Genomic DNA, 16490 nt, shown 5'->3' with positions numbered 1-16490 from the left:
TTAAATTCTGGGTTTTTTCCTGTAACCAGAAGCCAAACAATTAAAAATAGTAGATAAAATAGTCTTAAAAACAGAAACGGGATATACGGAATAATTTATTAATCTGCGTCTCATAAAACATTCATTGATGATCTCGGGTTTAGAATCACTTCATCAGAAGAGTCTGAACTTTGCCAAATTGGAAAGGAACACTTCACTTTGACTTTAAAAAAAAAAAAAAAAAAAAAAAGCTTACCTTGCATTGCAAGGCAATTTTTCTTAAATGTGTTTCTTATGATTATGTGATTATTCATGTAATTATAAATTGCATTCATGAAAGTTGTAAGAATATGCCGCTGAGCTTAATTCCTATTCTCTTGAGGAATTTTTTTTAAGTATATTATTTTCAAGACTTTTTTCACATCATTTTAAAAACAATTTTCTTTTTCACTAAGAAATTCAGTCACTAAGGAGAGTTAGCATAAAAAATTAAACCAGAAGTGAAATTTTGAAACTTGCCTCCTATTAATCATGTATAGGCTTAAAAAGATGCTCCAAAACCCAAAATTAATTAAAAATGCCATAAAATAGTTTCCTTTTGCTTTTGTATATACCTGTAATCTATTAATCATTATCCCAAAATTTCAGAAAATAACAGCAATTAAAAGGACCTTATCTTCTGCCTCTATATATTTCATTTTCTCATTATTACAATCTTTTTTTTTTTTTTTTTCAGTTAGTTTTGGAGACCGACCAGCAGGGATACATAAATTTTTCTGTGTCTTCGACTGAGTTCCTAATTGATATTTCTTCAACTCTTTTCAAAGCAGCTATTTTGGCATCTACAAAAGACTTGGTGTCATCTGAGTCGTAGAAAATATATTTTAATCTTTCACAGCAGTGTTGTTTCTAAGATTTAGCATTTGGGGTAGCAGATGGAGTGGCAAAGAAGTTGCCTATAGGGGCAGCCCACTGCCTCGACTACTCTCCCGCCCTCTGCAGTAACTTATAATTTGAAATAGGAAAGATGCCGTCTTTCGTTGGATGCATTGCTGAGCTGCATGTTGTCAATCGAAGAGTCCCCAGATCACTAATACAGGATCAGAGTACTGCAGAGGCCTCTCTCTCTGTGCTTCTGTGGCCTGTATCTGCCCTCCCCACAACTCACACCCGCCATCACTTTCTCCTTTTGCCTTTTCTTTCCCAAGATGGAGTGGTATTCACAAGACTCAGAGAGGACCCTCAAAATAAAATTAAATTTATATTTTAAACAATTCTAAATTCCCAGCTTACAAAGTACCAACCTGAATCGGTTTACAGGTTGCCCTCCCCCCGCCACCGCCCCCATCGCTATCCAGAAGTTCACTCGATGCCACTTCGCTTTTACGAAAAGACCTATATTCGTACTTGTTTTCAATAACCAAAAGAGATCCAAAGAGGATTTTCACTTTTATGGAATGATGATTGCTTCTTCACTTGACACCATTTTGGCTTATGAGAGGTTTTGTAAGAACACTCCGTTTTCGGAAAGTGAAGGAAACCTGTACCTTTTTGCCTCTGAAAGGTACCAAAGCCAAAAGAAGTGATTTGATTTCTGGCTTGGCTGATGGGTGACCTTGAGTGGCAAGCCACTTGGCCTTTCTGAGCTTCTGTTTTTTTGAGTGCATCATGGACGCGGTGATTTCTATGCTATCATGCTTCCCAATCTGCTCTGAATCAGAGATCCCATCCAGGTTCTCTTTTATAGCAGAGTTTCATCTGATCATACAGCGAGCAAATAAACAATAAGAAAACAAATATTTGCCAGGGGGGTGGGGGGGGGGGATGAAACAAGATGCTAAGCCAGGGCACCAGAAGCACCTCTGGGTTTACCCGAGTCATGTCTGGTTCACAACTTGAAAACTTAGTCTCGTTGTTCCCTTTGCAAAGTTGCGTCATGATCCTCATTTTTAAATTTAAAAAAGGATTTCCTATCAAAGCGAAAGAATTTATGAAGTCCTGGCATTTATGTAGACCAATCCTAATATTTCTTAAAGCTTCAGAGTAGGAAAAACGGAAGACTTTGAGTAAGCCCGTACTGCTTCTGTGTTGTATTATTCGTGAGTCACTTAGCAGCCCTGATCTCTGGTTTCCTTATCTAGAGGGAGATAAACCTACCCTGCTCACCTCAGGAGATTGCTGTGGGGCTCAAGTGGAAGTTCTTTGTATAAAGCATGATACCAACCTAAGACCTCATGTTATTATTTCGTCTTATCAGTAACCATGATTTCACCCTGTCCCACACCAATGCTCTTGGAAGGTATATGGTTCAGTGTTAGAGCAGCAGGTGAGATTCTGTTTCTGGAATCAAGCTATCTGCTACTTCAGACTCCAGCACATAAAAGCTCTGGGATCCTAGGGAAATTCCATGTCCTCCCTCAAATTGATTTTCCCCACCCATCCAACAGGATAACAGGACCTGCCTCGCAGGGCTGGTGCAAGGGTTAAAGCAGCCAGCACACACAATGGGGTTAGCACAGCGGCTGGCACTTAGAAGAAAGCAAAAGGTATTGGCTCTGGCAATTTTTGAACCCCCTTCTCCAGTCACCCTCAACTGTAAGCAGCTCCAAAAACAAAAACAAAAAAACCCACCACCAACAACAAAAACCTGTATTTAAAAGAAAGTCTTTCCTTTATTCCCCAAACAGGGCTGGTTCAGTCCTGGCCAGGTGTTTGTCCTAGATGAGTATTGCGCCCGAAATGGAGTCCGAGGGTGTCACCGACATCTCTGCTACCTCAGAGACTTGCTTGAACGGGCAGAAAATGGCGCCATGATTGACCCCACACTCCTCCACTACAGCTTTGCCTTCTGTGCATCCCATGTCCACGGGAACAGGTAAGCACTTGTTCAGAGGCATTTCTCCAAATACATATTAAAAAAAAATATATATATATATTTATATATATATATATATAAAAATATATATATATATATTTTAAGGCACTGACAATGGCTTGTGGTTGGTCCTGCTTTTAGAATTATCTCTAACTTTGTGTCCATTCCCATTCCTTCTGTAGCACACACACACACAGATGAACACAAAGGTGTTAATTTCTCCTTTCAAGAAATTTAAAAGAAATGGCAAACAGGACTTCTGAAGTGGTCTCCGAAGGTTAAAAAAAAATCTAGGTTTGAATCATGGTTCCTCCATTTACTAGAAGAGATGCTGGATGGTAATGAAACCCTCCATGCCACAGTTCTGTCATCTGTAAAACAGGGTTGGTAGTGTCCTCATCACGTTTTTTAGAGGAGGCAGGTGGGCTCAGCACAATTCCTGGAACAAGACAAGAGCTTCATAAATTTTTACCTTTGTTCTTCTCCTCATTCCTTCATTATCTTTCATTTCATAGATATTTAATGATTCCTTACTGAGTGCCAGGCCCTCTGGTACACAGTCCGCATACGCAGTGAACATACAAGACACCAAACAAGGACAGGGTTACATAGAGATTGGTGCTCTGATGACAAGAAATAATATTCCATGCTAGCATTTAATAAAGGAAGACAGCTTAGATGGGGTGTTAGGATGGCAGGGAGGGTGTCCCTGAGGAAGAGAGGCTTGGGCTGAGAACTGAAGCATGTGTACGAGTTGAGTGCTTCCAGGCAAAAGGAGCAGCATGTACAAATGCCCTGCTGAAGGAGGAAGCCAAGCACACTTCCAGAGCTGAAATAAGCTAGGTGAAGCTGGAAGGCAAAGATAATCATAACACTTACAGTTTAACCATGGAGCTGGGAAGAACTTCAGAGATCACAGTGTAACCAACCCCCTCATTTTATAGGTTTTATAGATAAGACTAGAACATCAGTTCTTCTAACTCCATACTAAGTACTCTCTTTCTTTAGACGTTGCCCAGCTCCTGGAGGAAAAGATCCATGTTCTGAATAATGCAAAGCAGCAAATAATTTAGGAACATTACCATTTGGCTCTGAAGACATGGAATAAATTTCCACATTACCACAGCCAGTTTACTATCCCAATGTATGTAGCCTCACATTACTAGGAAGACAAGCCTGAATTACCTCGAGCACCTCAACCCAGGAAAGGCACATCCAGGAAAAACTAGGTCTCCTCAGAAACCCAAAAAATTTGGTGCTGTGGGGAAATTCACATGTGGGAGGGTCCCGATCTGACTGCATTTATTTTAAATCAGACTGTCAGTTATCTTCATCTTTGCAAGCTAGATGACTAAATATCTGTAGGATTTGTCCTGTGCCTTTCTTCTCTCTAGCACTGGTAGGTTTTATGAGATGCAACTTCAACATTTAGAAGTAGGTAACAATAGCAGTGTAGGTTTAAATATTTAACAGGCAACAAGGTTTTCAACACCTCCCATTGTTACAAGGTTTGCTAGCCCAGCACATGACCTTTTATTTACATAAAAAATATTTATGAAAACTCTGATACCTGGGGAGTATCTGTGTATAACTCTGCTTTTTATAAATATGTACACTTTGATGACTATCTGTTACAGCCTCTTGGACTGAATTCTTTAAAGAGAGAGAGAGAAGTTGCATTATATTCTCTGGGTTGTCACACTGTATTCTACATATGTTACTGAATAAGAAAGTGTTATAAAATAATGAAGTGTTTTTGTAAACTCCCTGGTAAACATCATCATGAATTATGATACACATTGTCTGGATTTCATATTGTAAGACTGCCACTTGATTCACAGTTAGGTTTATACATCTTGTCATGGAAACAGTTTTGGATTTCTTATTTTCTTTTCAGTTCTGATTTTCCTTATGCAAGTTTGCATCTTTTTCTTTCTTCTTTTTTTTTTTTTTTGCTTATTATTTTAGTTTGAATGCATTTGCTTTTGCTGTTTGATGCATCCTTCTTTTTCTTTCTTTTGTTTGTGCATGCATGCGTGCTCTTGATTCTACTGTGGCTGGCCGCCCTCTGTGCATGCCCCATGCGACCACCCCCTCTCCAAAGTCAACAAATGCATGTATACCTTAGTGGGCTGCCACCAAATATAGACCCTCAAGGGAGCAAAATTCCCTCCCCATCTGAACCAGAGGCTAAAAAAGATACCAAAAAGGAATCCAAAAAAAGAAAAGATTACAAAACCCAGGCAAATCCAGAGCCCAAAAGGTAAGAAGTTATGTGTGCATTGACTTGTGTTTTATGATGTCTGTGACATTCCCCCCATCTGTGCCATGACTTCTACCCTATCAAACAGCAAGCTTTGTGTATTTCTGAAGTTTCTGTTCCTTTAAGGTTTTCAAAGGTACACTTTAACAGAAAATCCTAGCAATTGGGCAAAATACCATGCATTAGGACTGAATTTGAGTCAGGTGTTTAGTGACTCTTAAATATATTCATATTGAAAAAAACTGAGCAATATGTAAACAGAATCATGAATCAGATTGCTTTTTTAGTGGCATCTAGTTGAGGGCTTGGTACCTTACCAAGTCGTTCATAATAAGCAACCCATGCTTTATAATTCTGAATTTATGTTTAAGGAGCAAATAGAATGGGTTATCAGAAGCCGGGTCTATACATTTATAGTAGCTCCATCATTTCTAGCAAACCCTTCTCAGTTCAGCATTGATTTCATGAAACAAAGCTATCTTTAGATAATGATTTATAATAAAAACATAAGACAAAACCTATCACTAAATGAATGGCTCTTAGTAGAATCACTTATATAATGAGGTCACCTTGAAGCCAAGTTCTAAAATTCAAGTTCTAAAATTATATTTATCCTCTTTTGTTTTCTTTGTCCTTTAGGGCTACTCTTATTGTGATTTGATAAAATGGCAAAGTGGTGGCTTTTCCCCCTTTTTAAAGTAGATTTGCAGTTATTTCCAGTGTTATCCTTATGTCCTTCTTCACCTTCTCTAACCTTGCCACAAATTAACATTGACATTTTTTAAAAATTCTTTTTTAATTTTGAAACTGACATTCTGACCCTGACATTGCCAAGTGACACAAAATTCACAAGCAAGTATGTTTTATGCTTCATTATGAATTTTGCCAGTGGACTGTTTCTAGGTTCTAAAATATATACAGTTCATTTGTAGGCAGACTGAATGAAAATACCAACTTCACTTCTTAGAGAATGTGGCAGGCTGTCAATTAACATGTCCAGGTCTGCTAGTGAAAGTCAAAGAAAGCCCTGATGCACTGTGGACCTCTGTTTTTGAAACTTTCAGTATGTAAGGATGGAGGTGAAGTGAAGTTTCTGTTTGTGTTTCCCTATGAGAGTCAGACTGCAAGGAGGTTAGAAAGCACGTCGAGAAGGTTATAGGCCCCTAAGCCTCTGGTTGCTGTCCAAGGTGCTGCTCTTGGGGTGATCAGCATTGAAACTGAAAGTGAACTGCCACACTTGATCGAGCCTGCCCTGTGCCAGGAAAAACTATCCGAGAGGATCTTGAGTGGTACATTGAGAAGCTTATGTGTGTCCCAGGGTCTATGTGTGTATTGCATTTTTTTTAATGCAGAAGAAGTCATAATATTAAGTATCAGTTTCGTAGCACTCCACAGTTTATACTCTCATACATTCCATCTGATTTGCTGTAACATTTTCAGGTCAGCTATTTTTTACATCCACTTTGCAGAGGATGAAACTGAATGTCTACAAATATAAGTGGCAAACTCATATATTCTGAGTCCAAAGCTCTTCCTCTTTGCACTACATCAGCACTGTGTATAGATTCTAGAGATCTGAGATTTAGAGTCTGTTTTGCATGAATCTGGAATTATATATCGCATTTCTGTGCCTCAGTTTTCTCATCTGCAGGAAGAACACATAGAATCGTAGCATCTGTGATGTCCCATCAACGTCTAAAAGTATCTTCTGTGAGGGGCACCTGGGTGGCTCAGTGGGTTAAAGCCTCTGCCTTCGGCTCAGGTCATGATTCCAGGGTCCTGGAATCGAGCCCCACATCGGGCTCTCTGCTCAGCAGGAAGCCTGCTTCCTCTTCTCTCTCTCTCTGCCTGCCTGTCTGCCTACTTGTGATCTCTGTCTGTCAAATAAATAAATAAAATCTTTAAAAAAATAAAATAAAATTATCTTCTGTGGATTATAATAGCAAATGAAATAAGCCATTGTCATATCCCTTAAATAAAGTTTAATTCAAGTAAGGATAATTGCTGCCACTTAATAAGTGCTCGCTATATGCCAGGCACTGTGTGAATTTCTGTTCAGACTCACCATCTCATTTTACCTGTATTACATCCCCATGAAGTATTATTATTCGCTTCATCTAACATCTAAGGAGTTTGAAGCTCAGATAAGTTCAGTCACTTAATCTGTAGCAAACAAGTACCTGATCCTCATTCAAACACAGAGAGTCTGACTTTGAAGCTTGCATTTGTGGATGGCGTAAGATGCCAAATTCAGCCATTTGATAAGCGTTTCAACATTTGCAGGCTAGATACTATAGCAGTCATCTGAACTAATTAAAGTGTTTTCCATTTTCGCCTTAAAAATGTCCAAAATCAACATGGTTCCTCTGGTAATTCTGGCCTTGTGAAGAGAACCAGAGTATATCTGGAGTTTTAGACCACATGAGAGCAGAGTCTCTTTTGAACATTAGTTAATAACCTTTTGGTATAGGGAAACTATTTTCCTAACCACTTTTACCAGGATGTACACTATGTGCATTTGGAGGTATTATGGATTCTTTGGCCTAGATTAGGAAGGCAGTCATGACTCTTGGAAACTAATTGCCCTTTAACTGAATTTAACTGGACAGTAGAACCCATTCCTAATGTCACCTCACAACCAGCTTCAAATAAGGTAAAATATAGTTTTTACATAATTATTAACTTCTTACCTATTAATAACTAGCAGAGCCCTGCCCTGTTGCAGCTGAAAATCATAAATGACCACTCAGCTTCTGGTGACTGACTTTCTTCCACATTTTCTGGAAGCCTTACCACATCTCCGTGTACCTATGTAAATCCACAGCATCTAATCAAAAGTAGACACATGTGGTCAACCAGGAAGATGACTGCTCTTTATAATTCCAGGCACTGGAAGATATGGAACCATCCACATATTTGGGATCTTTTAGAACAGTGGTTCTTGATTCGGGAGAGGAAGGGGGTGATCTTTCCCCCCAAGGGACATTTGACAATGTCTGGAGACATTTTTTATTGTCACCCTGAGGAGGGGAGGACAATAATGGTACTAATGTCAGCTAGTGGGTAGAGGCCAAGGAAGTTTCTAAATATACCACAGTGCACAGAACACCCCTCCACAAAGTCCAAAAAAACAAACTCCCAGGTGATGGGCTGAATTTCTCCTTTTTACTTGGGATTTTTTGTTTCTTTTACACAAACTTATTCTGTGTCTGGAGGCATAAGAGTTGCCACCACTGATTTTTACCTTGTACAGTAGTAGTTCTCACACTGTGGTGTACATAGAAATCACATAGGGAGCTTGTTTAAAAAGAGAGTACTAGATCCTAGCCTCAGATAATTTGATTCAGCCAGCCTTAGATGGAGCCAGACATCTGGGCTTTTAATCAGTAATTATACGGCATTTGGTCTTCGGATCTTACTTAGTTAAGGCCTTGGTTGTCAAACTTGGCTACACACTAGGACCACTTGGAGAGCCTAAGAAATTCTACTGTACTGGCCCACCTGCAGAGGTTCTGATTTAATTGATCTGGGATATGGTCTAAGCATCGTGTTCTGAAAATCTCCCTTAGTGATTCTAATATGTAGCAATGTTTAAGAACCACTGTTTAAGAACCACTGTCTCAATCCGGTGCTTGGCCAGCTCTCAATTTTGGCTCAGGTCATGATCCTGGAATGGAGCTCCACCTTGGGCTCTGCACCTGTCAGGGAGTCTGCTTGAAGATTCTCTCTCTCTCTCACTTTCTCTCTGTGCCTTTTCCCGCTCACACGCTGTCTGTCTCTCTCTTTCTCTCTCTCTCAAGTAAATAAATAAATAAATCTTTAAAAAAGAACCACTGATTGAGGGAACATGAGTTTGGGACAGCTCTTTAAAACTGAACCCATTTTCTCAAAGAGAGAGGGAAAGAAAAAGAAAATATGAGTATGTTCAGCTGGTTGCACTTGGCGATCATAAAACCCACAGATGTAAATCGCTATATCTTCTAATTTTTAAATCAACTCCTAAGGTTGCAGTACTTAATTTTCACCATAATATTTTTAGTATTCTTTCTAGATGACATTTAGATTAGCATCACTTTGGTCACTGTCCCACAGTGACAAGGCAATCAAACAGCTCCGATGATTGCAAGTTGCGTCAATGTTCCTTGGATCCCTTTATTATTGGGATTGGAAATTTTTCTCATTTACATTATTATTTAACATTTCTTGAATGCCAGTGCTGCTCTTCACATATGGCCTGTGTAGAAAGTACATTGTATCAGCAATTAACAAATCCATAATGCCAACCGCCCCAATCCAAAGTAAGCTGCATAGATTAATGAGTCTGCAAGCAGATGTAGGAGAGCAGGAGTTCTAGAAATCTTTGAAAACGCGTCCCAGGATTCTTTTGGGAGATGTGTCTGGAGCCAAGGTGCTGCTTCTGTGCAGAGACTCTGTGATCCCTGTGGGTTAGATTTGAGTTACTGAACCATCCGATGGAACTCATTTTTCTCCTCTGTTACTCCACCAGTCCCCCTAAGTCAGTGAGTAATTCCATCCACCTGGCTTCCCAAGGTAGAACCATGGGAGCAGTCCTTCTCCCTCAGCACATCGCAAGGATTCAGTTACTATGCCTGGTCAGTGCCCATAAGTATCTCTCAAGCCCATCCACTTCTCCTTCTCTTCAGTGCCACTACCAGAGTTCAGGTGTCTGTCTTCTCTCCCCTGGAGCACAGAAAAATGCTTTGTTGACCATCTCCTTGCATCTAGTGTTGGTTCCTTATTCCCAATCCATGTTGTATAATATTTTCTTTTATTTCTCTTTTGTGAATGCCTTCCTGGAAGTAAATCAGTCATTTTTGCACATGTAAATGTTTCTCTTTCACTCCAGTCTCATCTTTCTCCCCATTCTCTCCCTCTCTTCTTATTCTCACTTCCTTCCTCTCATCTCTGTCATACACATACACTCCTTAAGATATGATGTCTAGTGCTTTTTAACTCTCCCTTCCCAAAAGAGGGGAGGGAGAAGACTGTGTAGCAGGGATGATTCAGTTTTACTGATCTCTGAATATAGCACTTCAGTAGCAGGCAAGCATGGATAGGGGAGGACAGTGGCCCCCACATTCTTGGTATAATGTTCCACACTCACATAAGACATTAGTGTGCTTGGGGAGGTGTGGCTGGTTGGCCTTCCAGCTTTGAGCAGGGGTTGGCCTTGCATACATAACTGAGTCATGCTCTTTAAATTCTATTTTTTTGAAGATTTTATTTATTTATTTGACAGAAAGAGAGCATAAGCAGGAGGAGTGGCAGGCAGAGGGAGAGGGAGAAGCAGGCTCACCGCTGAGCAGGGAGCCCAATGTAGGTAGGACTCGATCCCAGAACCCTGGGATCATGGCCTGAGCTGAAGGCAGACATTTAACCAAATGAGCCACCCAGGTGCCCTGCTCTTTAAATTCTAAAGAAGCAGCCTTATCTAATTGGAAATACTTGGGGGTGGGGGTAAGGAATCAAGCACATTTCAAGCAAAAGTCTGCATCCCAAGGAGAATTCTCTTTAGATCTTATATTCAAACTTCTAAGCCATGTGATTCCATTCCCAAAGGAAATCTGCCCCATGAAAACAGCAGATTTGGGGCACCTGGGTGGCTCAGTTGGTTAAGCGTCTGCCTTCGGCTCGGGTCATGATTCCAGGATCCTGGGTTGGAGCCCAGCATTGCACTTCCTGCTCCATGGGGAGCCTGCTTTTCCCTCTCCCTCTGTCTGCTCTGCTGCCTGCTTGTATTCTCTGTCAAATAAATAAATAAAATATTTTAAAAAAGCAACACAGCAGATTTTCCAACTCGGACATAAACTCTTGTAAAATGTGCTGAATTATCTGTTCCATTGGAGCAATCTTTCCGGCCCATAGAAAATCATCAAGTAATAGCATTTCCTTTCTAAAATTTCAACATGTGTCCTCATCCTCTGGTCATTGAATTCACTGGGGTGAAAACATATTTTCAGATGTCACACCCTTTCCAGGGTGGGTGTGATACCAAAAAACAACACATATTCCTGGTCTAACTACTCAGAAGTCTATACATAAAGAGTAAGGGTAGAATCTAAAGCCTATTTGTCTATGTTTGTCTAGAAACAAATGAACAAAAAACCTATCTCTTCTCCTATTCCTCAAAGAGAAAAATCTGTATAGTAGCAATTTGGAAATTGATCCTTCTCTGGGAAAAAAAAATACATGCTTTCCTGCAATGCATACGTTTTATACAATTTCTGTAATCGCCTCTTAGGTTCTCCATTCAGCACCTGGACTGAGCCTAAACCACTTTGACTCATGTCCCTATATCAGTAGAATCCATATTCTTCGAGATTTTTTCGGTAGGGAGAGATTTCAAGCACTCCCATCTTTAGGGAGAGCAAAGATACCTTCTGATTTTGTTGGGTTTTAGCTACGTGTTTAGAAAAACAGAAAATAAGTCAAAGAAGACCTCACTGATATATTTTTGCCCTCTCCAATCCTCTTCCTCAAATTAATAATAGCCAACATCAAGAAGCTTCATTGCCCATTTGTAAGGTTGTAGAAACTGCTTGTTGTTGCCTCCTATCTTAGTCTTTGTGAAACAAACACTTTGATATATTTGTTTTAGCAGCGTGTCTGAGCCCCAGGGCATCAGGGCATAATTAGAAAAGGGGTTTGGGCTGGAGGGGGAAGAGAGGAAAAAGGAAAGGCTGGGCTTTCATAATGAAGCAGTGGCTATTGGATGTGAGAGTTCTAATTACAGTGTATAATTAGCTAGAGATTATAGAAGCCATCCAGATGAGCAAGCAGTGATGTCTCCTTTTGAGATGATAATGTTTTGGTGTTCTCTTGAATTTGTACTTATTAGCCACTTGAAAGAAACAAAGGAAAATATTCCATTCTAGGATTAAATTCAAAGGTATCACTCCAAAAGTTGTAAGGAAAAAGAGTTGCTAGAAGTCAGTTTAAAAGAGAGGTTAAGAGAGTGTGTTTGGCCTAAACGTTCTATTTAGGGAGCACTGCAAGGAACATCTACTAAGATATTCTGTCCCACTCTGGCCCTTTAAGCTCTCATGTTTCTGGGCTGGAACAATTTAGTAGCAAGTAGGATTCAGTTATCATGCTTGTTTAAGGACATTTGCAGGGATCCATAATGCGGTCTGCAGGCATGCATCCATTTGGAGAGAGAGAATATATCATGTTTACGGTGCCTACACCAGCATATGTGGACATTTGCATTTGGAGAGAAAGTATATTCCCACTTCAGCTGGAGTTCTACCCCTTGTTGGTAGTGATTGGAGCTTAAAGCTGGCTGTATGCAGAGAAGTGGACCAGATACTCTTCCTCTTTTGAATCCATACATTTTCTTTCCCACCTGGGTTTCACACTTGATCACTGAGTAGATGCAGTATCAGAACACATCTGTCACTATAAGCTTTGAGTTAATTTGGTGACCTGACCTTGAAAAGATACCTAACTTTCCAAACAAGGGTTCTGTGTCCCAGCTTTCAACATAATGTGGAGAACTGGGCCAGCAGGGTAACAAAACACCAGGAATCTGTGAGCTCACTTGGGTGTGTAGGAACAGTTTAACGACCCAAGGAGATAAATTCACTTTCTTTGACTAGATTATTTCAAATATCAAAATAAAATCTTTCACTTAATCATACTCAATTACTCCAGTAATAGACATTAATTCATAAGCTCTACCCTGGAAGCATTTGGGGAATGGGGGAACCCTCAGTGTAACGAGTAACTTAAAGGATGAGCAGCTGGGTTATGGTAGTTTCAGTCCGACAAAAAAAAAAAAAAAAAAAAAAAAAGGGAAGACCCAACTCTAGATAAGTTATTATTTGTGACATGGCTCAAGATGGGAGAGTGTGAGGAGAGTGAAGGTGACAGAACTGCTGCTGACCACGGTGACAAGGACTTGAAGAGCAGCCGACATGACATCTTTCCTATCGTGCTGCCAAAAATGTCAACTTTGTGAAGGACAGTGAGAAAATGGTTTGCCGAAAACGTGAAAGGTGGATTCAAGAGACGCCTGCTGTGTCAGATGTGATAGAGTCTGTCATGGCTGAGAGACCCACTTCTGGGGGCAGGGGTGTCCTGCAGGTGGGGGAGCGTCCAGTCTCTGACAGGGCTCCAAAAATGACTGCACTTGACCTGCAGGTGGTCTCAGGTTTGCAGGATCATGATATACAAGAAGTGAGCTGTTAGCCAGTGTGCAGTTAGGTGGAACCAGAGACCCGGGACCACATTTCCTTGTCGTGTGTGTGTGTGTGTGTGTGTGCGCACGCGCGTGCACACACAGGATTTTAAAGCTAGGTTCAAAGACATCACACACTTCTACTATGAAAGCACGTATCCCCTCCTACTTAAAAGGAGGAGATACGTGCTTTATGAACTCACATCAGATTAGTATAAGTAACGACTAAGTCTGGATCATCTATCATCTGAGATTTTTGGGGTGTGATTTTGGGAGCCTCAAAGAAAGGGAGAGGAAAACTGGAATCAAGACAGCTACAGAAAAGTAGGTAACAGGACAAAAGCAGCCTTTAATGGCATATTAAAATAACCTGGGGAGCTTTAAAAGCGACAGATGTCTTGGCCCACTTGACACACTGAATCAAGAGCTTGAGGATGAAACCTCTCAAAGCTTTCACATGGTTCTAAAGTACAACCAAAAATTAAGAACTACTGAACTATGAGGAAGGTCTCTTTGGTCAGGGCACAGCTGCTAGGGTGAGCAAATTGCACCTGTTTCTTCTATCTTTGCAGTATTTACTCCGTGTGGTTTCTCCATGTGGTGTCCGGTTAGCTGAGCTTAGGTCATAGCCCTGCTTATATGTGCAGTGACCATGAAAGGCAGACACTGGTTTATAGGAAGGCCCTTAGAATAAACAACAGGAAAATAGGATCCCAGTTTACCCGCCCCCCCCACACCCCCACTGAGAATAATCACAGTGCGGCCAAGGTCATTCCTCCAAAGGACATTCAGGTGTTAAGAGGCAACAGTGGATGCTAAGAAGCCAAAAAACAAGAGGGCAGAAAATGCACCATTCAGGACACAGGAGGATGGGGGATTTGGGGCTTCTAAATATGTGTTCTAAGTAAAGACCCATCTCAGCCTGGGATTTACTAGTTAGGAATTTAAAATCCAACTTTATCCCTCTTCTCTCATTCTTTGTGACTCCTTAAGTGTTAGAAGTATGGGGAAGGGAGCAAGATGCAGAGCCAGTTTTATGACAATTATAGAATCACCTCCAAATGTTTCCAGAAAACAAACAAACAAAAAAAAAAAACAGGGCTCAGTGGCTCAGTGGTTAAAGCCTCTGCCTTCGGCTCGGGTCGTGATCTCGGGGTCCTGGGATCGAGTCCCGCATCGGGCTCTCTGCTCAGCAGGGAGCCTGCCTCCTCCTCCTGCCTCTCTCTGCCTGCCTCTGCCTACTTGTGATCTGTCAAATGAATTAAAAAAAAAAACAAAAACGGGCTTCTGAGAGATACCAATACAGTTCCTCTATTTATTTCAAAATTAGCACTGCTTGGGATGATACCTTGAAACAGTGCATACACCACACTGGAGGGGATTATGGCTTTGTAAATGGACCATTAGACTTGGAGAAGATCTCTGCTTCCAAACTCACTCCAATCCAAGGGAAATTGGTAACCCTGAATCAAACGTACCCTTTCAGCCATTAAAAGAGCGACTTACCAAATATTTCCTTGCTCTAAAGCACAGTTCTCAAAGTGTGGCTCCTGCACCAACAGCATCAGAGAACTTGTTAGAAATGCAAATTCTTGGGGTGTCTGGGTGGCTCTGTTGGTTGGGCGCTGCCTCTTGTTTTCAGCTTGAGTTGTGACCTCATGGTCAGCTCTGGGATTGGCAGGGAGTCTGCTTGAGATTCTCTCTCTCCTCTCCCTCTGCTCCTCTTCCCAGACTCTTATGCTCTCTCTCTTTCTCTCTCTCTCTCTATCAAATAAATAAAGATTTAAGAAAAAAAAAGAAGAAAAGCAAATTCTCACCCCATCCTCCGGGTAATTTTGAGACATGCCTAGGTTTGAGGGTTACCTCTCTAGGAAAAGTATTTTATTACTTCTGTGAGAATAGGGTTCCCCAAAATACTGAGCCAGGATTTTTAGTTAGTAGCTCCATAGAAATCTAAGCCTGTGTAATTAACATTGACACGTTATAGGGATCAACAGAAAATAAATTGACAGAATTTTCTTCCAAAAATAATTATGTGAAACTCAACCCCAAAAAAGGATGTATTTTTTTTAAGATTTTATTTATTTATTAGAGAGAGAAAGAGAGAAACAGCACAAGAGGGGGGAGGGTCAGAGGGAGAAGCAGGCTCCCTGCTGAGCAGAGAGGCAGATGCGGGACTCAGTTCTGGGACTCTAGGATCATGACCTGAGCAGAAGGCAGCTGCTTAACCCACTGAGCCACCCAGGCACCCCCCAAAAGGATATTTTTACTTTCTGATATAATTCCAACCTATGATCTTTGGCAAATTTTATTATTCCTGCATGTCTCTTCCTCAGTTTGTAAAATAACATCCTCTATCCCCTGTACCATTCTAGCGCGATTCTGGCAACTGCAAACAAATTTGCATTCAATGTCAAATCATAACTTTTTTAATCACCTGTTTTTGTTGTACTACTTCTTCCTTTGCAGACATAAAGTTAGTTTGTTTCGTTTATTTTAAGAGAAAACCATTCACACTGACATAGGCAATTAAGAAGCAAATTTCAGAAAAGAATACAATTTTTAGTCCTGTACCTTTTTTGAGTAATGGGATTAATAGTGTTGAGAAAGGAGTTGGAGGAGAGGCTGTCAGGGAAGTGGAAGCGGCTGCTACCTTAAATAGCATCTCAAAGACAAATCCAAAAGTTACTTTCTAACTGCCTAATAACTGCCTTAGAAGGCCTATTGAGTGAAGAATGGGTGATTTTCATCAGGGAGGCTTCTGTCTTGCCACACACGCCTCGGGGCTGCCCGTGTGAAATGGTTTCCGTGTTTTTTCCTGTCATCTGTAAACTCCTCTTTGTAAATTATACTTTTTAAAGATTGATTTTATTTATTTATTTACTTACTCACTTTATTATTTCTGAGAGAACAAGAGCGTGCGCGTGCATGCTAGCAGGGGGAGGGGGAGGAGAAGAGGAAGCGAGAGAGAGATAATCTCAAGCAGGCTCCCCCACTGAGTGTGGAACCCCACACAAGGCTCGATCCCAGGACCCTGAGACCATGACCTCAGCCAAAATCAAGGGCCAGTTGCTCAACCGACTGCCCCACCCAGGTGCCCCTGATTTGTAAATTATATTTAATAGCATTTTTCTCTGGGCTAATGCCCTAAGAAACCAAATGGTTAAAACGGT

At 40.8% G+C, this 16490-nt stretch overlaps 1 protein-coding gene across 27 annotated transcripts in view; it reads left to right on the top strand.

Annotated features, from left to right (window-relative positions):
• The window catches only part of CADPS (calcium dependent secretion activator), a 467297-nt gene that overhangs the window by 328413 nt on the left and 122394 nt on the right, over nt 1-16490 (top strand). For all 27 annotated transcript variants that reach the window (XM_032867304.1, XM_032867302.1, XM_032867301.1 and 24 more), the window contains one exon: nt 2667-2854. In XM_032867304.1, coding sequence (XP_032723195.1) covers nt 2667-2854 — 188 coding nt within the window. The remainder of the gene's footprint in view (nt 1-2666; nt 2855-16490) is intronic.

The sequence above is a fragment of the Lontra canadensis genome, unplaced genomic scaffold (assembly GCF_010015895.1).
Source record: "Lontra canadensis isolate GAN:19392208 unplaced genomic scaffold, GSC_riverotter_1.0 scaffold34, whole genome shotgun sequence".
NCBI classification, from domain to species: domain Eukaryota; kingdom Metazoa; phylum Chordata; class Mammalia; order Carnivora; family Mustelidae; genus Lontra; species Lontra canadensis.
The sequence above is the reverse complement of the archived record's forward strand: the minus strand, read 5'-3'. Positions and strand labels throughout refer to the sequence as shown.